General features: G+C 38.1%; 1 protein-coding gene across 7 annotated transcripts; it reads right to left on the bottom strand.

The window, feature by feature from the left end:
- Window positions 1–788: 788 nt before the first annotated feature.
- LOC139958874 (polycomb complex protein BMI-1-like) lies at window positions 789–24,780 on the bottom strand. Of its 7 annotated transcripts, XM_071956276.1 has the most exons (11): window positions 24,413–24,776; window positions 21,999–22,143; window positions 15,963–16,123; window positions 12,532–12,628; window positions 10,148–10,183; window positions 8,067–8,122; window positions 7,537–7,584; window positions 6,347–6,558; window positions 5,258–5,356; window positions 4,611–4,700; window positions 789–3,310 (listed from the first exon to the last, which is right to left on the bottom strand). In XM_071956276.1, the coding sequence occupies exons 2-11, from the start codon at window positions 22,133–22,135 to the stop codon at window positions 2,633–2,635; spliced, it is 1,614 nt and encodes a 537-aa protein (XP_071812377.1). In that variant the 5' UTR covers window positions 22,136–22,143; window positions 24,413–24,776; the 3' UTR covers window positions 789–2,632. The 7 variants fall into 7 exon arrangements, with proteins under 7 accessions (XP_071812377.1, XP_071812378.1, XP_071812379.1 ...); XM_071956277.1 differs by lacking the exon at window positions 10,148–10,183 and having other exon boundaries at window positions 24,413–24,780; XM_071956278.1 differs by lacking the exon at window positions 21,999–22,143 and having other exon boundaries at window positions 24,413–24,756.
- Between the last annotated feature and the right edge of the window lie 283 nt (window positions 24,781–25,063).

Below are 25,063 nucleotides of genomic sequence, written 5' to 3'. Positions count from 1 at the left end.
TCCTATTTTACCCAACAAAGTGATTTTACCGAACACAATTTTTTCTAATCGACAATTTTGTTTTTGAAGTGTAAATTTCTAAAGCATGAGAACTCAAAATAAATAATGTTTAGATGCTTACAAGGCCATTTCCGGCAATCTGGGAGGCATTTATGGCAAAAACCCGACGGTGACGCTCCGCTTAAATGTTGTCATGATGGTCCCGGATAGTGTCATGATGGTCCCGCTCCCGTACTATTCTGATTACTTCACAAAAAGCCCCTGGTACACATGTTCATCAAGAACTTAAAAGCATCACTGTTTAACATTTGGACGATACATGATGTTGCTCGATGTTTCTCAACTGCCCGGGAGATTTTAAACAGGCTACGGCCCTGATTTGACTTGACTATAATATGTTCACCAAAAGAAAATTATAGCATCGCAACTCACAGATTCATTGTTGCTTTATGTTGGAGTTATTATGTTTGCAATGATTTCAGACTTTTGACTTCAAATGACCTGTCTTTCACAGAAAGGAATAGGGTTCATGTTCTCAATAAGACGGATCCACATACCAAGTATGAAGTTAATCCACAATGAACTTTTCGAGTTAGTGTTTACAAAGCAGGTGTCACATAAACACACGCCATAACCATCGCATAGTATTGACTTTTTCCGGAACGTGGTTGGGATGGTGGGGGGGGGGGGGGGGGGAGGCATAGTAACTGATATGTCGGGTGATATGGAAGTGACATATTTATCTTGAACATTAAAACACTAACACCAATCAATATAAAGGTGATAACTATTTTCCTGGGTAGATTTATTGTAACTTCTGTTAATTGTACATTGTGGATTTATAACAGGATAAAATAATATTAGCAATAATAATCTTTCATAGATATCTTATGTATAGTCTGCAGCGATAGGTTGATATCCCTTCTCCCTTCCCCCCCCCCCCGCCTCACTATATGAAAACTAAAATATCGATACAACGTTTATTCAGTTTTGGCTGTTGTTTTTTATGTAGGTTATTTATTACTTCCATGGTTTGACCACTCTGCTGGCTACCAAAGTTGATTCACATAATCCTGTTTGATGACAATGAAAAAACGTTCCCCAATCGAGGGCAAATTAAGGAATGACTTTAATCTTACTGATTGCTCCGTGAAAATGTCACAATTTGCTTAATGGACAAAACGGTAATTAATTTAACGGAACCGTCCATTTTATTTTTTTATTATTTAAAATGGCATCCGAACCAGATCAGATTCTGTAACAACTCCCTGACCAGACAACGCATTAAATGTATATCCGTACATAAGGGGTCGGGTGAAAGGCGTCAATTCGATCTCTTTTATTGCACGAGCGTACATCATGTAGTTCTCAGTTATCATTATTAGCTTTTATGCTGGAGAAGGAGAATGATATGTATCTTCAAGAAGTAAGTTTTAGGCATTTTAGAAATTCGCTCTTGAAATGGGAAAATTGCGTGACGAGAGCTGACACAAATTGGAGTTGTGGGGTAGTACTATGATTATGTTGAACCTCTTCTATAGCTCAACCGACAACACGGTCATGGTATGGAAATGTGTAAGTGCCATCAGCAGTTATAATGAGTAGGACATGTCAGGTACAAACGTCTGTGTGTGCTCTATAGCGACCAGGGAAGTAACGAATTCAGTCAGTGATCCTTACATATAAAGCAATTCACATGTGACAAAAGTAGGAAAGGTAAAACGAATGACGAACATGTTAAATCATTTCAAATATTCATTTTCCAATGCTCTTTGTTGACTGCCATACCTAATGACCATTTTAAGCAATTGATAATCTGCTTGATCAAAAATATATTTCAATGTTTTCACATAATAATAATAATAATAATAAGATATCAACGATTTTATTTGTGAACGTGTTCAACCAAAGCCTTAGCTTTAAAATATAATTTTTTTCAATAGCTTCGTAACCATTTTCTGTAATTGTTAGATAAACGAGTTAGCCAAAATGATTAGCGCCTAATCCTCAATGTACTTATACGACATCACCCAAGAATCCCGAAATGTCTGAAAAGGCGATTTCGTCAATTATTTTTGTACAAAATAACGAACACATTTATAACGTAAACGATATAACCTGGATTGAACTATGCTAACTCCTTTTTCTCCGAATAAGCTGAAATTATGTCAGCAATGTAACACAATACGTTGCACTCGGTCAATGCATAACAATACTAAACTATATGTGCATAATATAATAACATATATGCAACGATGGGTCCTGATTTTAGCTTTGCCAATTTTTATAGCTTTCAAACTGGTAGATAAGTTCTTTTATACTACTTAAGGTAAGGACAAATGACGAAAGTAACGTCATTGGTCTGAAATGTCCGACAAGAGATGCAACCATTACCGAGTGAAACGTGACACAGGGAAGAAACATAATGGGTCGAAATTGATAATCTTTTTAATTGCTTTAATGATAAAAAGTGCTTGCGACAAAACATATGTTATAGAATGACACTCTTCTGATTTAATCAATGACCTGTAACAAACACTAACACCATTACTTTACCAGTTAGTGTTGTCTTGTGAAGATATCCTAGTAACTGTTATCTGTCATCTGTGAATTGATGAAAAGTTACTGTTTATTATCTCACTGATACGGGTGCTGATAAAGTCGGCGGAGCGTCCAGTGACGGCATATCAGATTGCAAATGTTTCGAAATACCGTTCGTGTTTTGTTTGTTTTCCTTCACCTTTTCTGGTTTATCATTATTGTTTATTAATTCTAATTTGTTCTTCTCTTTCTCAATAGCATCTTTGCCTTCGTCACCATTTTGTGTGTCCTGCTGTTGACTTATTACTGTATTGCTATTTTGTTCATCTTTGTTGACGATCATAAAATCTGGTAGACTGTCAGATACATTCGTTTTCTTCGGGTCATCACAACCATGATTTGATTCGCTTTCATGAGATTTCTCTTTCTCAGTATCTAATGACTTAGGAGAAGCAGGTTTACTTGTCTCTGCATCTGATGCTTGTTCATGTTCTACAGAGGATTGTGCTGGTAATCTGTCTGAATCTTCAGCTGGTGCTGGATCTGTTGTTACTGGACCAGTCGGTGTTGGAACTGTTGTTGGTAGAAGAGTCTGTACTGGACCGGTCGGTACAGGGTCCGAGGGTAACAATTTCGGCTCAGTGGTAGTTTGTCCAGATTCCACTGGAAACGGTTGCAGATCTGTAGATATCGATTTCGTCGCATGTTTGGTTTTCTGACGTTTATTAGCTTCTTGGAACACTCTGAACACAAGCGGCAAAGGACCATTCTGTGTAGCAATGAATGAGACGAGAATATTATACAGTAGGCATGTGCCATGTGATCATCATCCAAGGGCGCGCCAGAAGAGATTTAAGACTTCAGAGTACAAAGTTCCATCATATTGCTAAACTGAGAAGCATGACAATGTGAAGGTTGAGTTGCACGTTAAATTTTCACAACCATTTGTGTATAAAAATCACGTTCAAGCTATACAGTTGCATGTTACATATGGATAACTCATTAATACCTACACCGTTACATACCCTCCTCCATGTCTATGTAAATATGCGTCTTGTCCAAGCTAAACAGTAGCTTGTTATATTTACATAATATATTAATATGCATACAATTACATACCCTCCTTCATAGTCGCCATTTTTTATTTCCTTTTTATTTGAACTTTCTTAAGGAATAGAGTAACTCGGTTAGCAGGGCTAATTTTCCCCGAGGCCCTTAGTTACAAAATGTATAAAACATAAAAAGAGCCATATAATATCGTTAGTTAAAACTTTAAAACGGTTTATGGTTGTAGCACTGGCATCATAGCTGGGGAGATCGTTCCATTGGTTTACCTCATTATAGGAAAACCGACTTAGATTCACTTCGGTTCTTCCCCCTGACATGTACAAAAGCTAACGAGGAAGCTGGCCATATGCCATGGTTGTGGACAGAACCTGTATATTTAAACATATCTTTCTTGTACGAAGGGGTGAGGCCATTTAAGATTTATATACCATTATCGACGACTTATGCTTAAAATTTGGAGAAATGTTTTCCAACCTAGTTTATTAAGAAGATCATCAGATCTCTCGTCGTGTGTTGCATCGAGTATTATTATTCTAGCAACTCTCTTTAGAGACATTTCTATTCTGTAAACATGGTTGTGTGTGCCTGAACCCCATATAAGATTACAATCATTAAGATAGAGTCAAATACATCCATTCAAAAATAAAATTCTAGTGGGTACGTCAACGAATTACTTAATTCTTCGTAATAACGCTAATCGAGTGCTGACGATTTTACACACGTAGTCAATTTGCTCTTGCCAAGGTTGAATCGCGTTTGACCTATAGTAACTTCTCCTGCTGAGTAATATCTAGCCTGTGCCAAGCAAAGTAAGCATATAGCTACATACGTACATACATTGCGTCTCGTCCAAGCTATGCAGTAGCATGTTATATTAACATAACTCATTAATACTCATAAAATTTCAAACCCTTCCCCATATGTATAAACATGCGTTTCGTCTTAGCTATACAGTATACGTTATATTTACATAACTCATTAATATTCATAAATTTACATACCCTCCTCCATGTGTATATATAAGCCACATCCATCAGAGTGTAATCATCGGGCAAGGAATCGTCTTCATTGTCCATGTGAGTAATTTCAATCTACGGAGATAAAACGGCGGTCAATAAGAACCAAACCAATGAAAATACACGGTCTATAAAAGACAAGCTTACTGTAGATGAACGCGGTAATGTGTTAAGCCTATAAGTTTTGTTTTCAATTAAATATGTTTCCTTGAATTTCATTAAACAAGGTCGTGGAGTCGCCGACTGCAGGATATAGTGACACGGCCTACCAAAACCTTTAACCAAAAACGAAAGCAAAAGTAGGAGTCATCACCGGGCTGAACGATTCAACTTACTGATGTACGTTGTACTTTCATATCTTAGTTGAATATTTGACATCCTGTAGGAAATGCATCGGAATGATGCATGCAAATGATCATGATGTGTTCGCCACGTAACAGAAGAAACAAAACAGGGATGCAACGTTAAATAACATATTCCCCTCTGCATTAACCATAGCCAAAATATATTCTTCTTAACCATTTATAAATCCATTAAAATATGTCAAATCAGTAAAAACCAAATAAAGAGACCACACATGGTTAAAAGGAAATAAAGGAGTGTTTGATTCCAAAACATGATATTATGCAAACCTCGTAGTTCGGTTTCAAGTCAAATTTATTTCGTATAAATTTCTTGATATGTTTGACGCAGACAGCTGCAGGACATCGTAAGTACCTCTTGTGAACAATCTGAAACAAAAAGTATGAATTATTCATTATTATTTAGCTCAGCCGATTTTAAATGGCGAATGGTATAATTAGGTAAAAGAAATATAACAACAAAGATTGATTGCATTATGTGTGTCTGTGCAGTGGATTACGTGAAACAACTAATTGTATGCACGGCTTTGTGCGATTCGTAACTCGCCGAAGGTCGTATACAGATCTTTATAGTCTGAAACATATTACCGCAAAGAACCGGAATTACCTTGACGATTCTCACGAATAAAGTGTTTATTATAGCGTATACTTTGAAAAGTTTAGAAGTAGAAATAAATCGACAACAAACGAAAAGTTTGGAAAGGAGTCTAATTAATACATACCAAGGTATATCTCGGTGAACGGAAAACTATATATGAGATCCTTGTTCAACAGAATTGTTGCGTTTCGAATTAGATATCACAATAACAACTTTTAATCGTCAGGGTGCCGTAAAAATGCTAATGATAGCTATGTACATACTTTCAACAAAATGATTCATTCTTCGGGTAATATGTTAACAGGTTAACATAATGAATATCAGTCAAATTTCAAGCATTCAATAATTTGCAGCAAGCTGATCAATTGTTCACTTAATTAATCACGTTACTTCAACATGGTGCAACACAATTGCTAAAACAATCTGGATATTTTAATGGTACCTAGACGTTTCCTTACAAACCTATCCATTTGGTCTCATTCTATGAATGACAATCCCATTCCAACGTCTTGTTAATTCTGAGGAAACTTATCATTAAATATAGTTATATAACGTTTGAGATTAAAGTAGTGAATCTACCACCGACGAACTTAATGTCAACTGTTCATTCCTAAGTTGAACTTGCTAGGATCTAATTCATTAAGGCACATCATCCATGCATGCCTGCACGCTCGGTGGTGGAACGTCAATTATGTGGCGAAATGACGAAATTTTACAAACTTCACACTAGAAATGTCACCTTACAGTGTTTGTTAACTTACGTCATCATCATTCATGGAATCATCATCGTTAGTTCGCTTTTTGTTCTTTTCCTTATCACCATGGTTCTTCTCTTCCAATACTTTCCTTCTGTAAGGTACGTAGTATTCCAGTGATAGATTCATATGCTCATCGTCAGAGTAAATCACCAGAGCTTCCTCGCTCACCTCTCCTCGGGCCTCGAGGTCCACTGGAGAGTTGCCCGAGCTCGTTCCTGCGGAAATCGGAAAACATTTGCTTTGAAATGCTGAACACATTCAACATGAACTAGTGGATAAACGTTCTACTACCTTAAAACAAAATAGTTCGAACCAGCATCATTGATTCATAAAGATATTTTGCTTTATAGCAGAAGTAGGGCTATCTGGTCTTCTTAAAATGCAGCTGATAACGTATCTAGTATCTTATTATAAGACACCTGATTACGTATCTATATTTTATTAAAAGGCACCTGATGACGTATCTAGTATCTTATTATAAGGCACCTGATGACGTACCTAGTATCTTATTACAAGTCACATAATGACGTATCTAGTATCTTATTATAAGGCACCTGATGACGTATCTAGTATCTTATTATAAGGCACATAATGACGTATCTAGTATCTTATTATAAGGTACCTGATGACGTACCTAGTATCTTATTTTAAGGCACCTGATGACGTATCTAGTATCTTATTATAAGGCACCTGATGACGTATCTAGTATCTTATTATAAGGCACCTGATGACGTATCTAGTATCTTATTATAAGGCACCTGATGACGTATCTAGTATCTTATTAAAAGGCACCTGATGACGTATCTATCTTATTATAAGGCACCTGATGACGTCTATAGTATCACAAGCTGCAACTCGCGCAATTTTCCATGGGACAAAAACATTTTAACCATTTCGAGAAGATACTTAGAAAGTGTTTAAAAATGTCCTTTTTCAGAAATCGCTGTAAACAGGAAGACTAACAAAAACACGCCAACCCAAGACGATTCGCGCAAATGAAAATTCTGTCCGGACCGCAGGTACGTTACTTCAGAATAGATGGAATATTTGGAAGGAATAGTAAATGAGCGATGACTCGGAAGTGGGTCAGAGGAAGTGCCGTTCTTAAACGATGCCAAGTTTGACTTTTTAGATTAATTGGGAAAGCGAATGTTTTGGGAGGCGGCAGGTAAGGGGAGAAGTGAAGAATCTACCTGCTTGTGGATTCCTCGTGTAAAAATCTCGTCTCTTTTTCATTTCATCTGTTGAAATAGATATAAATGAAATGTTCATGTCTGCATGAGTGTGTCGTCATTGCGGGTTTCTTCATTCTACATGTTTGGAAATCAATTACCAGAGATATCTGATTCATATTGGTTCATATTTTATGTACTGAATAAGATCTTACAAGCTTACGGATAAATAATCTTAATAATTGACTGCAAAGCCTTCGAAAAATTGCATTCTGAGAAAAATCTGAATCTAAACATTTGGTCTTTTGCAAGGAGGAGTCGGTGATGTGGCGTAAGACGGAACAACAAATTGTATTGGCTGTAACGTCAGTACTGACCTTCATCGATAAATCAGCTATATGACATTACCAACTGCTCTCTTTTAGCCTCGACAAAGTGATAAACAGAGTTAACTTCCCACCAATCTTAAAAATACACCGAGCGGGTTGGATAAGGTACGTTTTTTTAAAGTTACTACCAATTTACATTTTAAATATCTGGGTGCTTCTCACCTTTGAACAGACCGGGAACAAGCTTATACACGATGTTTTGTAGGACTCGGTCCACTCTGTAAAGAAACAAACAAAACAACAATTGTTTTAATTTTAAAGTTTTTCTGACTGATCGCAAAGATTAAGATGGTAATTTTGCTATCTGTAATTGCTTGCTTAATAGCATAGATCAAGAAAGAACAACAACACACAGATTAATAACATAAGGTGAAGACAACAAGAGTTCAGACGATCGATCTAACTTAAAGAAACAATAAGAGGTTGATTGATAAGAGAGAATAAACATGTCTTGAAGTTGCTGTTATGAATCCAGAGAGTATAGGACTTGTAATATCCATCTTGGTGAATACATCACCAAATAGCAAAACCAAATAACATACGACATGAATAAGCAAATAAATAGCTGTTTATTTTCTCAAATGAATAAGGATTGTATGCAACTTTTAACGTATATATATATATATATATATATATATATATATATATATATATATATATATATACATATACATATATATGTATATATATATATATATATATATATATATATATATATACACATAACATTCAATGATGTCGTCTATCCTTCTAATTATCATTCGTAAGTGAAGTCTTCATGTTCTGCAAACTCAAACTAAATCTACGTTTTTATTATTTTGTTTTCACTGTAAGAAAAACAGCTGACATATCGTGTATTTATTTTCAAACTGAGTTTAATGAAAATGAGCAAGGCCATGGCATATTAATTGACATATTTCGTCGCAATATATTTACTATGTCTAGCAAACATTAAGAAATGGCGCATTACATAAGTGCACGTATAGCTTATTGGCAAGAAAAAGAGCCCCGTGGTAAAATCAACAAAGTTCCCGTAATACTTGTTTTCGAACTGAAAGTTAAAACAACGTGGATTTACTAAATTAACATTTCCAGGAGGTATGCATGCAATAAATACCTGTCACAGATTGCCAAGATGGCGCATGACAGGAACTAGAAATTACAATAGCAAGTGCATGCATGCATGAAAAATAAAATAGTACAGGGTATTAAGTGTTGAGGGGAAAAGGGTATAGTAGCCAATGCGATGAAAGTGTTGGCCAACTTGAAGAGGTTTTCGAGTAGATCATGTGATTGAAAGGTGTGATGTGAATAATATATAAAATATACAAATTACCATCAAACGACTTGCCCGTATTATCAGTTATATTTATACTCTAATTACAGACAATTCTTCATTGTTTTCATTTCTTATGCGATACACTCCTTTAAGTGACATTTGATAGGTTTACTAACAACTCTGACGGAACTATCCGTTTCCTCGTATAATAACTCGGTATAAAAACAGCTATGAAATCAAACGTGTGCTTTCAGAGCGCGTTTCCTAGTATGCCAAAGAACACAAAGCAGACACAGATATGAAAAATATGAATACGAAGTATATCCCACAAAATATTCATGAAACGATATTTGCAGGCAACGGATTGTTACCACGTGTACATACGTACTATGTGTTACTACGTGTATATATTGTCAGCATATGTTGAAATTTACTATAAAATAAGTTAATTAAGAAACCGAAAAGATATACTCTAAATGGTGTAAAAACACTTCTCGAAATAAGAGATAATAATGAAAATGTACGCTTTGATTGAGTAATTCGGACAACAATCTGCATATTTTAATGTTCATGCACTAATATTGATACTCATGCACAAAAAGATTGATGAAAGCCAGTCAATTGAACAAAACCTTGACGTATTGCGCTGGGTGGCGGAAAAGAATGGTGGCGAGAAAAGAGAAAGAAAGGAGAAATATAGTAAGGAAGACAACAAAATGAAGAATTATTAATCTTATCCAGCCACGCATGACAATTGTCTCTGTAACAAAACAATAGGACAACGCGTACATACAGCTTGTCAAGAAAGATGAAAGAAAAATATATCATGCAGGGTTGTTTGCCGGAAATATTGAAAGCATATGTATGCTTTTGTTTCTTGCAAGAGGATTGACCAAAGCAGGAAATGCAGAAGGTTCTTATAGCGATACATGATTAAGCGTCTAGACACCGTTGTCATAGTTACCCAAGATTGCCCGGTGACCTGGCCGACTGAGATGAGCTGTATAAAGAAGACGGCAGAATATAATAATCCTTCGGTCCATCCGTGCAGGCCCCATTGTTCGATATTTAGGTTACACAGAGGTATGAATCGCTCAGATCTAAGACACACATGTCACATTTAAAGTATTCGAAATTTATTGCAGCAACCGTTTCCTAAAAAGTTTGACTAGTTTTTCTTTACTTTAATTCATAAGATGAAGGAAGGCAATGCTATTGTTTTAGACTTCCTCTATTTATAGAGCTGCAATTTTTATTCAATCGAAAAATTCAAATGAATTGTTATTGTTTTTGTATATTTTGTATGAATTAACATTTTGTACATAATATTTAATATTGTATTTATTACTCCTTTTCATAAATATATTTATATTTATACTGGAATATATAAATTGAAAATGAAATTGTTGAAAAATTGTTTCACTTCAAGCTGCGTTCATTTAACCATAATAATGACATCCATATTACACAGCAAAACAACTAGCTGAAATGCCCTCATTACTGGTCACATATGCCTTCTACTACAATATTTGCTCCACAAGCTAGGCAAATATTTACACAAATTATGTAAATCAACAGACTATGTGTATTAAGCCGTTGTGCACGTGGCATATGTAGCATACCCAATGGAAGAGAGCGAACGGAAATATAAAAAAGAAATACTTGAGGTAAGTCACAGCTGATAATTACTGTTCTAGTTCAAGCGCCAATTGACATGAATGATGTGGAAGTGTCTATACTTATGGTATAAGCAGGTCATTAAAGTTATACACAGCGTAGTGTCAAATACCAATTTAATTCTACAATAGACGTCCACACAACCGATGAAGTGTAAATGAAAGCCTAGCGACCCATAGAAACCCTATTTCTCGCCCATTCGCTACGCCCCATCCCCACCCCCTCGCAAAATATGTCGTTCATATTACTTTCCTACCATGCGGTTTTTAACTTTGGTCAGCTTCTATGAACCACATAACAATGCCAGTATATAAGGGGGGGGGGTGTGCATGGAGGTAGGATAGTGAGAATATAGTGTCTTCTCAACCATTTCACTTGGAGGAGGTCGGGAGCTCGGTTACAATCCATGAAGCGATGTCTTGTACTTGAGCTGCCACCATAACTGCCTATTTACAAACATCCATGATTAGTGCGTGAAAATATGTTTATATATTATCATGGTAAAATATATAAGCTCCAACATTCAGCAATTGAATATGAAGTTTGACAAGTCTCCAAGTTTAATATTCTAAATTGCTTCGATCCGCAATGTTGTGTGGTTATTACCAAGACTGATCTCTAGATTTTGCCAGTCGCGTAGGCTTAAAGGGATTTTCCCCTAGCAGACATAGCGACTCTGAGTACACGCTGTTAGTTGAAAACCACAATATCTTGTCCTTAACTCAAGATATGGTTGATTGAATGGAACTTGGTTGGCTGGCTAAACCCTGATTCTTTCCTGCAATGGATCACAGTAGGTAGGTCTGTGATGTCATATTTTTTGTTTGTTTGTAGAAACGTTATTTCCTCTGTAAAGAGGAGAGTCAAATATAATAAAGAAAAATTCAGCTGAATTGCCGTGATGACATCATTTGACAGCATTCACCAAATATCACCAAATTTGAAGGGAAAACAATCTTCACCATACGAAATGCTATGAAGATGTGGTTTGACCTATTGATGCAAAATATTTTCAGCATGTTTATTAAGTAATCATCTTCAGCCACCGGAATATCCCTTGAAGTCGGGAAAATGAAAATCTTCGGTGGTTCATGACGAAAACCGTCTATTCTTAACAAACGTAACCTACCACGGGTTAATAAATGAGAATTTGACCTAACTGAACTCCGCACGGTAAGATGCAAACAGTCGTTCTGTGCGGTGATCATTCGGTCAGTGTGAGGGGTGGGAGGATCATTTGTATGTCCTTGGGTCTTTACGACAATCGAAAACTAGGTCACTGAAGTCGAGTTTGAGTCGTGATCAATAGGGCAGTGTACGGCGGACTTTAATGACCATCCACACTAAACAAAACATGAAAAGCTGTTAGGAAATTACTTCATGAGTTCAAATCCATATAACATGCGATGTTTGCAGAAATTCCAGATTTGTACAGGACAGCTTGACCAACAACTTCACCCTTGCTATGAATGAGAACAACTCCCTGATCTCATCAAATGTTATCCAAATGAATTCGTTTGTCAGGCATATACATGTATATAATTCGACGGGATGCTCTTTTGAGCTGTCATACACACTGCGATCAATAACACGAACAAATATGAAGTCTCGATTCCAAACGACAGTCATAAAACAGAACAAGGAAATTGGATGAGAGATTAGTGAACTTACCTCGCATTCAGGAGAGGCCTTGTTTTATGAACCAGAGTGTCACATTTTGGGCAATGCTGGCTAGTATGTAGATAACGAACAAGACAACTTCGACAAACTGAAAATGAAAAGGAAACCAAGACCTTGTAGAATGGGTTGTCATAAATATATTTCTGTACAATATACTTGAGAGACAGATAAATGTAATATATTCTACCCATGTCCTCTATACTTATCCTACCGTGCATGGGCGTCAACAGGTGGGGGACCGGGGGGACATGTCCCCCCACTTTCAAAAGTGGAGGGGATATCATATCATTTGTCCCACCCACTTTTCAGAGTAGTTATTAAAAAAAATCACATGCATATGCGCGATTTTCTATTTAAGGTCAAGAAATCTGGACTCCCTGGGCCCCTGCTATCTATCACTTGCACCGTCATTTATCTCCCATTCTCCAAATATCCTAAATCTGCCCACTTAATTCGTTCGGGGGGGGGGGGAGACCATTCGAAAGTGTATTGAATCTTGCACACATGTTGTTTGTATGGGTTCCAAGGGATTAGGTAAGCCATACAGGTAGATGGTGATGAGTTACTATGTTCATATCACTACCTCCAGTCCCTTGGTCTGGACGGACGAATAGGGGTGTAGGGGTTAAGTAATTAAGGCTACATGTATTCGCCGGATATGGTAGATCTTTATTGTTGAGTGCCGGCTAGGCGCTACACACGCTCTGCGCGCGGTGCCTTTTTCTGATTATTATTATTAAAGTACCTGGGCACATAACAACTGACGTCTCGCACCTACATGCATGTATTATATATACCACTCCACTCATCCCGGAGGTGACGGCGCCACTTTTTCAATATTTCGTTTGAGATGGACGCTGTGTAATTCGTCTCCCTTGGTGTCAGAACGGCATCTTTCTACCAGTACTTTCTGTCGGGATTTAGTTTTGTGAGACAAAATTTCTCCTCACAGATCTGGTTCTGATGTAACTAAAAACGACTCAGGAAGGCCGTCTCCTGCGATCTAGGGGGTCTTATGTACCCAAAATTTTCTGGTACGCTACGCGCCAACCAATGGTGGCGCTCCGCTTAGATAGTATAGTGTCCCCCTCACTTTCTGAAACCTGCTGACGCCCATGCTACCGTGGTATAAACTGCTCAAATCAATCAGGGATTTTGTGCACTTATTGCACATATCAGTGGCGTGCTCAGGATTTTAGAGGTGGGGATAGAGTGGCAAATTCAAAATGTCCCCCGACTGATTTAGGTAGGACCTGAACCTTAATGAAAGGCCAGAGGCGACTCAATTATCTTTTTTAAATGTCATTGAAGCCGACTCCTATGTAGGGAGGGGGTTGGGTCTGGGTGAATGGAGGGGGTTGGGTCTGGTTGTATGGAGGGGGTTGGGTCTGGGTGTAGAGGGAGGGGTCTGTCTCCCCCAGAAAACGAAATGTAGACGTCAAATGGTGCATTCCGAAGCATATTTATACAATAACGTAGGTTATGCTAAAACTTTGCGTGAGATTGAAAAAAGGGAAGAGGGGGGTACATCCGTAGTTCGGTAAAAGTGGTCTAGGTCTTCCCGTCTGAATGCCCAAATAATCTGACTGATACACTCCCCCCCCCCGACTAATGATGGGAGATAGGGGCATGTCCCCACCCCGTGCGCACTGGTACATGTACGTCCATCTAATGGCCATCATCATTTTCCTGCTACGTGTTGGAGGCCGCGGGCACAATGCAAAAATGTTACCAACTTGTCGTATGAGCTAGGTAGAACAGAGTGCATATGTACTTGAGACAGGTAAGAGAGGAGCGATGTAGAGGGTAACCTTTTGTGTGATAAGTCATTATATACGTAAATATCTTTTTTCAAGGTGATTGCATTTACCATATCCAGGACAGAGTGAACGAACGCCAGCCCTGAATTAAGCTAAACACATTAGTTCAGAGGATTTTTCACTTGCAATGTGCGCGAAGATGGATACTGACGTCACCAGATTCACTTTGTCCGGACTGCCCAAACTGATTCGACGGCCTCTTTCGCTGGGCTCCGTTTCCAAAACAACCTTCCTAGCTATTACAGACTCCTAATATTAGAGATCATTTAGCCACATAAATATTATGCCATTACACAAATATGCAATATTGTTACTTATAATGGAGTGTAAGAACAGCCAAATGGAGTACGAAGAGAATTATAGACTCTAAAAAGCTACTGAATAATCAAATGGGTACGACCGAGAGGCGCACTCGCTGTTTTTCCATGAATTTCTTTCGTGATATATAAATGGGAAAGCTTTTGGCATGAGAACATTTAATAGCAGTATTTCGTTGGTAATATACGATAAACATGTGAATTATTCCTGTAACCTTACATGAGTGTAGTCATTCTGTGAGGTTGGTTGCATCTATTAGGTACTTACATGAGTGTAGACATTCTGTGAGGGTGGTTGCATCTATTAGGTACTTACATGAGTGTAGACATTCTGTGAGGGTGGTTGCATCTGTAAGGTACTTACATGAGTGTAGACATTCTGTGAGGGTGGTTGCATCTATTAGGTACTTACATGAGTGTAGACATTCTGTGAGGGTGGTTGCATCTATTAGGTACTTACATGAGTGTAGACATTCTGTGAGGATTGTTGCATCCATTAGGTCCTTACATGAGTGTAGACATTCTGTGAGGGTGCATGTTGCATCTATTGGGTACTTACATGAGTGTAGACATTCTGTGAGGGTTGTTGCATCTATTAGGTACTTACATGAGTGTAGACATTCTGTGAGGGTGGTTGCATCTATTAGGTACTTACATGAGTGTAGACATTCTGTGAGGGTGGTTGCATCTGTAAGGTACTTACATGAGTGTAGACATTCTGTGAGGGTGGTTGCATCTATTAGGTACTTACATGAGTGTAGACATTCTGTGAGGGTGGTTGCATCTATTAGGTACTTACATGAGTGTAGACATTCTGTGAGGATTGTTGCATCCATTAGGTACTTACATGAGTGTAGACATTCTGTGAGGGTGCATGTTGCATCTATTGGGTACTTACATGAGTGTAGACATTCTGTGAGGGTTGTTGCATCTATTGGGTACTTACATGAGTGTAGACATTCTGTGAGGGTGGTTGCATCTGTAAGGTACTTACATGAGTGTAGACATTCTGTGAGGGTGGTTGCATCTATTAGGTACTTACATGAGTGTAGACATTCTGTGAGGGTGGTTGCATCTATTAGGTACTTATATGAGTGTAGACATTCTGTGAGGGTGGTTGCATCTATTAGGTACTTACATGAGTGTAGACATTCTGTGAGGGTTGTTGCATCCATTAGGTACTTACATGAGTGTAGACATTCTGTGAGGGTGCATGTTGCATCTATTGGGTACTTACATGAGTGTAGACATTCTGTGAGGGTGGTTGCATCTATTAGGTACTTACATGAGTGTAGACATTCTGTGAGGGTGGTTGCATCTATTAGGTACCCAGTACAGAGTGAACATGTCAACAACGGATTTAGCTCCGTCAACTTCAGTCTCGTTTTCCGGTGCATCTTCCAAATATCACTAACACGTACACAGTATGGAATCAGCAGATAAAACCTGAAAGAATGGATTAGGAGAAATTCGGTTCAATTCACCTTCAACGATCAAACACTTTCATGTTTCTTCATGTTTCTTCTTGGTGGTTGTAACAATACGATAGACACAAATCACGTTGTGAAAAATTTGGCACAGTTTCCAACAGTATCGACGGAATAGTCCGTGCTTCGGAAAAAAAGAAAGTTATCGACCTACCGTGTGTACCTCGACCAGCACACATAATAATAACCGCTAACATCTGAACATGATTCCAATGAAACTCACATTATGCAAACATTCACCGAGACGACCTAAAGTTGTTCCTTTGAAACATATAGATCTATTAGTTATTTTCTTTATAGGCTACTTCACACGATAGCCATTAACCGTACCAGATTTTCATCACCTGCAAACCGTTTGGTTAGTGTTATAGTTGACGAGTTGACCAACTAACTCTTAATTTATGACAGCGTCTGACCTGCCCATTTGGTCGTAAACTAAACGAGTTATATTTGTAGATCCTCATACAGTCCAAACAAGCTACTAAAGTTATAAATTTCGCTTTCTTTGCGATCGTAAAAGTAACAGTAACTTCTCCAGTTTATGTTCCGAGACTCCTTGATCCAATCAATTCGATATCGAGTTAGAAGAATCGTATTTACTGGAGAATTCAAGAAGAGGTGTAAAGGTCGGTAAATACGTAATTCGAAGGGTCCCATTCGTTTCATGGCATGCAGGTATTATACTTGACGTAAAAGGTGATTACAAAAAAAAATCAATACCGTCAAATAAAAAACTATAGTAACATGATTACATGAAGGAGTTTTATTATGAGCATGAAAAATTGTGTAGCTAGTTCTGCCAATTTATAAAGTAAACCAAACCAATCCTTAAGTTGTATTATAGAGTCAAGTTAACCTTCTTAATTAAATCAGCACAATTTAAGTTTTTCTTGGTGATTACGACTGTTAACGAGTTCATTATCCTTACAGTGTACTCGACCTCCTCAATCAGTTATGAGAGAATAGTGTTATTCGGTGATACCATTACACATAAGTAGTTATATGCTTATTTACTCTATAGGAACTTTTAAACGATGTGATGTGAAGTTTGTAGAATAAAGATCATTCGTGCTCTAACTCACCTGAACAAAGCCGGATATGAAATTGAAATATTTGAAAACGATATCACTGAACAGATTTAAGAATGAGCATGTGCTTAGGACGCCCTGCAGTATGACGTCGACCCCCTGGTGACTACATTTAGAGCTCAATATAACCATGTGCATATTCCTCGAGGGCATGTCTTTTTACTTAGTTCTTTTCACCTCAATCGCATAAAATTGTTCCTTTATTAAAGGAGAGAGAGGTTTGTACTTTACATAATCATAAATCCAGAAATCAAATTGAACAAGACAGATGTACTTCAGATTGATGCCTTGGAGAAACACGTATACAGAGATATAGACCAATATATCCTTGATATACGGACATATTGACCAATAAATCCCATGCATGACAATCAACAACTACATATATAGTAACAGGTGTACCCAATCAACACCTACATATATAGTCACAGGTGAACCCAATCAACACCTACATATATAGTCACAGGTGAACCCAATCAACACCTTCATTGCACACATATGTGCACCCAATCAACACCTACATATATAGTCACAGGTGAACCCAATCAACACCTTTATATATAGTTACAGGTGAACACAATCAACATCTACATATATAGTCACAGGTGAACCCAATCAACACCTACATATATAGTCACAGGTGAACCCAATCAACACCTATATATAGTTACAGGTGAACCCAATCAACACCTATATATAGTTACAGGTGAACACAATCGACTTATACATATAGTCACAGGTGTACCCAATCAGCACCTACATACAGTATATAGTCACATGTGTACCTAATCAACACCTACATATAAAGTCACATGTATACTCAATCAATACCTTATCTCCAATTATATAGACGCATATGCTACTTTCATTCAGATACGAGTAATTCGTAATAACATCTTCCGTCCAAATTCTTACGAAAAAAAATCAAATGAAAAAACTTGGTATTAAAACTATGGAGTTTCACCATAATCTGTTATACCCTTCCTGTGATAACGAATTTAAAGGACAGAGCAAGCAGGAAGCCACCGAATTAACACGAGATACCACCCCCCCCCCCCGCCCACCCCAAAGGCGGATTATGTACTGAATGATAGCAGTTTGAGGTACACACGCTTGAAGTGTTAACATGGTGTGAAGATTCAACCAAATAAAGAGATATTTTACTCATGCGTAAACCGGATCACCGTACACTCCTACGTTTATTTCTGTTTATCTCCACAGTGCTGTGTATGATGGAATCGATTTTTAACAAGTCGTAGTACAAAGCAACTCAACTGTGCTTTTCGTTACAATAATCAAACAAAATTCAATGAACGGCTGTTTAAGAACCTTATGTTGTATGAAACAGAGGGATATTTTCTACAAAGAATTTAGTATTTAACGATTGTGAAGATGCATTGTTTCGGTTCAACACAGCATGCAATAACTTTGAGCCGGCGTTTCATATCACGATATTTATTGGTAGCATTTGGCAGCATTCGTGTGTTATTGGAACTTTAAAAATTGATGAAAGTGTTGTAAACCTTTAAATATGATCACGCACCCAAAACGGCCAAAGAGAATGCAATATATTTGCAATCGGCTCATACGCTCACAATATATGGCTGGTCATTAGCTACATACAAAACTCGATACTAAATATACTTCTGGTCGAAATAGTCACTGCAAGAAGGACTCAGACACTCAACATGGTCAACTAATGCCCAGAATATACTGGTTTCTTCTTCTAACTGGAACGTTTAAGATCATCCACTTGAACACGTGATCTAAAGTGCACTAAATCACTGATGACTTATTTTGGTTTTTCAAATTCTTTTGAAAGAGAAGATTCAGCGACACCACAGGGTTGCCATGGTTCCTAAAGACTGTTGTCAAAATTTGATATATTTGATTATTGCGCAATCTTTGCTTATAAAGTAATAATGATAATTGTAATAATCACAACAAAAATAATGATAATAATAACAGTAACAGTAGCATATAATAATGATAATAGCGATGATGATAATACTAATCATTATAATAATAATTACAACAGCAATGATAATAATAGTAATAATAATAATAGTAATAATAATAATAATAATAATAATAATAATAATAACTGTTTTACTAAATAAACAGACCAGAATGGTTTTCGTCCAAACGGTAACTTGTCATGAAAGGGTAATTGAATTTAGGGTTTGAAGTAGTTCTAGCTAACATAATCTGGAAATCCACCCATGTTAAAAACAACAAAACCCCCTTGCACATTTGACAAGCCCACACCTAGGTGAAACAACGATCAAGCCCACACCTAGGTGAAACACCGATGAAATTCAAACCAAGGTAAATCACCGATCAAGCACACCAAGGTAAAACACCGATCAAACCCACACCTAGGTAAAACACCGATCAAACTCAAACAAAGGCACAACACCAATCAAGCCCACACAAAGGTAAAACACCAATCAAGCCCACACAAAGGTAAAACACCAATCAAGCCCACAACTAGGTTAAACACCGATCAATTCAAACCAAGGTAAAACACCGATCAAGCCCACTTCTAGGTGAAACACCGATCAAATTCAAACCAAGGTAAAACACCGATCAAGCCCACACAAAGGTAAAACACCAATCAAGCCCACACCTAGGTTAAACACCGATCAATTCAAACCAAGGTAAAACACCGATCAAGCCCACACCAAGGTAAAACACCGATCAATTTAAAACAAGGTAAAACACCGATCAAGCACACACCTAGGTGAAACACCGGTCAATCTCAAACCAAGGCACGACATCGATCAAATTCAAACCAAGGTAAAACACCGATCAATTCAAACCAAGGTAAAGCACCGATCAAGTTAAACAAAGGTAAAACACCGATCAAGCACACGCCAAGGTAAAACACCGATCAAGCCCACACCAAGGTAAAACACCGATCAAGCACACGCCAAGGTACAACACCGATCAAGCACACACCAAGGTAAAACACCGATCAAGTTAAACAAAGGTAAAACACCGATCAAGCACACCAAGGTAAAACACCGATAAAGCCCACACCAAGGTAAAACACCGATCAATTTAAAACAAGGTAAAACACCGATCAAGCGCACACCTAGGTGAAACACCGGTCAATCTCAAACCAAGGCACAACATCGATCAAATTCAAACCAAGGTAAAATACCGATCAATTCAAACCAAGGTAAAACACCGATCAAGTTAAACAAAGGTAAAACACCGATCAAGCACACGCCAAGGTAAAACACCGATCAAGCCCACACCAAGGTAAAACACCGATCAAGCCCACACCTAGGTAAAACACCGATCAAATTCAAACCAAGGCACAACATCGATCAAATTCAAACCAAGGTAAAACACCGATCAATTCAAACCAAGGTAAAACACCGATCAAGTTAAACAAAGGTAAAACACCGATCAAGCACACACCAAGGTAAAACACCGATCAAATTAAACAAAAGTAAAACACCGATCAAGCACACACCAAGATAAAACACCGATCGAGCACACACCAAGGTAAAACACCGATCAATTTAAAACAAGGTAAAACACCGATCAAGCACACACCTAGGTGAAACACCGGTCAATCTCAAACCAAGGCACAACATCGATCAAATTCAAACCAAGGGAAAACACCTTAGTCAGCCCAAAGTATAAAACACCGCTGCTTTAGGATTGCTCTGCAAATAGAGTTCAGTGTTGAGTTCTATCCCACTGCGAACATACCTATAAAGTAATCGCATTGAAAGGCCGGGCATTCTTAATTTATTCCAATCAATGGTATCTTTATAAATGTTTCACTTAATTGATATTACACCAGAACATCTATTTCTCGTTGAAGATACCGTGAATAATCCGCGTGAGAGTGAATTCACACAGGTCGGTATTTTCAAATGAACGTATTGGCGGTTTTGTGAGTGTGTGTGAATTTATGTTTTCATTTATTAATTCATTCATTTTTGGCGGACTGTAAGAAAATGACCCACATTTGCATCGCAATTAAATTAACAACCACTGATTTTGTAAAGGTATGGGCCTCTATAGCACTGGTGACTGTTCCTCATCCCGTCAGATAATAAATTCTTTGCTCTCTTGAAATATCTTATAATATCACATCATGATGTACATTATCATAAAACTTGTTACGGGACTGTCTAACTTTGTATCTACATAAATTACACACTGTTCATGAATAGAATCTGCCAAAAGAGCTTCAAGGGCGTAGGAACCGGGGGCTGGGGGCGCAAGCCCCCAGTGAAAAATATGGGGGGCGGAAGTATCATTCCGCCCCCCCCCCCCGCTTCGCAAGTCAGAAAACCCCTTTTTCATTTCTCAATAAATGATAAAGTGTGAAGTGTGCATGCTATATTGCACCAAATTGCATCTGAGTCCACCTGGAAATGCAAAAAATTTCCAAAGGGGAGGGAAACACCCCTCCCCTTAACCCCTCCCCCAGGCCGACCATCGGTCTTCAGCCCCCCAACTCAAAAGTACCTTCCTACGCCACTGGAGAGCTTTGTTGTCTGATTAGCCTGCGTATAGGACTACGTAAAGATTCTAATAAATATGAAGTGGGTATACCTTTCAAACACGTGGGCGAAGAACAATAACAGGGTTGAATGTGGCGTAAATGATATTTATCATATGTGATGAAGAGACACTTGTTGTAGACGTCTGAATTACAAAATAATTAAAGACTACGAAAAGTGCGTCAAAATTTGAGGCACACCAAGTTATTTAACGAACATGTTTGGAATTGCTGTTAGTGTCGAGTGCCTACTGTAGCTGGCGAAGGGTCCTGGTTGGGGTGGGGTAGGTTCAACAATGGACCCGAGGGTTGAATGGGCCGGCCCGTATAAATGACGAAACATTTCGTCCTTCATGCGCTACGCTATAAAAGTGATGAAGAAAATATATATTACCCCTTTATCAACGCACATTTTACCAAGCACAACATTATGACATCATTATGATAATGTAAACTTAATTACTGCTTTAGCAAAAATAACACTTAAACAAAACTCACGCTTCCCCCAACACCATCCTCACTGTTACCAAGTTAAAGCGAAACGAAAGAAGTATGACGGACCTATAAGCCTACTGTGCCACGACAAATCCATACACTTCAGTGTACTGGTCCCCTTGCCTAATAAAACATTCCTAAAATAACACCCCATCCATCACTATAATAACTCCACCGACACTAGCACCCCATCCATCACTATAACAACCCCACCTACACTAACACCCCATCCTTCACTATAACAACCCCACCTACACTAATACCCTATCCTTCACTATAAAAACCCCACCTACACTAACACCCCATCCTTTACTATAACAACCCCACCTATACACTAACACCCCATCTTTCACTATAACAACCCCACCTACACTAACACCCCATCCTTCACTATAACAACCCCACCGACACTAACACCCCATCCTTCACTATAACAACCCCACCTACACTAACACCCCATCTTTCACTATAACAACCCACCTAGACTAACACCCCATCCTTCACTATAACAACCCCACCTACACAAACACCCCATCCTTCACGATAACAACCCCACCGACACTTACACCCCATCCTTCACTATAACAACCCCACCGACACTTACATCCCATCCTTCACTATAACAACCCCACCTACACTAACACCCCATCTTTCACTACACCAACCCCACCTACACTAACACCCCATCTTACACTACAACAACCCCACCGACACTAACACCCCATTCTTCACTGAGATCCCCTTGCCACACTGGCTTAATTACACGCCCTTCGTACACTTTTGCCCTGTCTAGAGTATAAAGTCCCCATCACACAGTTAGACACCCTTATATTAGACAAGAACATCCTCGACACTATGACCCCCCCCCCTCCTTCCCCTCTGGCTCCCCTTCCCTCTCGTACAGCAAAAAGACAAAAAAGGTTACGTCAATGTATAAGATTAGTTCAAGGTGGCCGTGACTAGTCCGAACACATGCATTTTACACATTAGTTTAACATTAACTATATAGGCCTACATTGAAATCTACCCGGTATATGGAGGATTCGGTAGTATGCAAGTGAGTTTGTGTCCAATAGTGCACATAAGGTTAGTGGTTAAATTTCCATCTGTGGGACCATGGTGGTAAAACGTTGACGGTAACTTGAAAGGAATATACTCTCCGTATGCAGTCTATATACGCATCCATGCAGTAAACTCTTTCGCCGTAAATGTAACTTTCCGACATCAACCATGCATTCGTGATTTGACGTATATACAGTGTATATATGCTATACGGTATAGGCTATCGATAGTTACAGGGAAGTAAATTAAATAATTTGAACCTGTATCCAGATTAAGTTAAATTCTTCGGCCTGGAAATAAATTCAACAAAATATCTAACAAAGACACCCACAAAAAGATCATTACGATGTGTCCATTAACGAATTAAAATCCTACAGGACATTAACGTGTGGAAATTTGCAAGTTTTTGACAAGCATTGCCTTGTCAAAGGCCTTATTTCTTTATCCAAAAACACAAACGGAGCTTAAAAATAATCATGCCTTCTATTCTTAAATTATTATGAAACAAAAAACATGCTGGGATTTAAAACAAGTATTTTTTCTTGTTATCTATGACAATTGACCAAGCTGATTAGAACACGTCATTTATTAATCTATATATTTCGCGTCTACTTCCTATATATTGTGTGTTATTTAAATCATGTGGCGGATACAACTTGGAAAGTTTCAGAAGAATCTAGGACCGTAAATTCAATGTTTTTACCGAACAACGAAGAGAAATATTCCACAATAAATAAGAACCTGGTGTTAAAGGTAATACTAAGTCATAAGCTACACGAAGTTAACGTTATCGCCAAGCCGTTATCTAATCATGCACGCCAAACATCAGTTTACTATTGGAAATAAACTGAACAAAAATCTTGCAACGTTACAGCCATTTTGAACAAAATCATTCCGATGCACTGAAATTGAAGCCGCCTAGAATCTCTCAATATTTTCGCCTATTGGACGAATAATTTTAAGCCACTACGAAAACTTGATCTTTAAAACATGTAAAAACTGGCCATAGTAATTACTAAATGTAAACGGTTCAAATATTAAAGAAAACAATGAATGAAAATGCAAATTTTTTTACCTTTTCGATCGCCGCTATACAGTAAAGCTCAAGTAATACCTACAGTATTATAGTTGAATGAGCATGCAGCAGTTGTCTGCTGTGAACGAGCTCTGTGTGCACGTCACGATAAAACACACTCAAGCGGTGAATGGCGGAAAGCATCACGTGATGTAAATTCCAAACAGAAGGTTAACAGTGGAACAGCGTATATATGCATTAATAACACACCCGCACAGGTTTGGCTTGTATTATTCTCGCAATCCCCTTCCGTTCAACGCTTGATGGGTTCGATTCTACTATGCTAAGTTTGCCTTTTACGGGTTTGTCATAAATCTTTTGATTTGTAGGACCTAGTGAAATGATGGGAAATGATGGGAAATGACCGCCCTATTGCTGGAAGGTATTGCTGGTTATAATATCTGCAGTATTATGCGAGGGTGTAGAATGATTCTGAACTTCGGAACAAGAGTTTACAGGACCGCTCATAGTTTTCATTGTAGGCCTATAGATCTAGGTCTATACGCGCTTTGATCTATTGACTTTTGTTAACTTATCTTGAACGAAGAAATAAACAGGGTTCAATTCGAGTGTTAGTTCTAGAGGGAATAAAGTACTTGGTTGAGAAGGCTGGGATCCGGTCACCGAGAAGTACACTGCACCAGACAACGA

Source organism: Apostichopus japonicus, chromosome 18 (genome assembly GCF_037975245.1).
Source record: "Apostichopus japonicus isolate 1M-3 chromosome 18, ASM3797524v1, whole genome shotgun sequence".
In the NCBI taxonomy this organism is placed as follows: Eukaryota; Metazoa; Echinodermata; class Holothuroidea; order Aspidochirotida; family Stichopodidae; genus Apostichopus; species Apostichopus japonicus.
The sequence above is the reverse complement of the archived record's forward strand: the minus strand, read 5'-3'. Positions and strand labels throughout refer to the sequence as shown.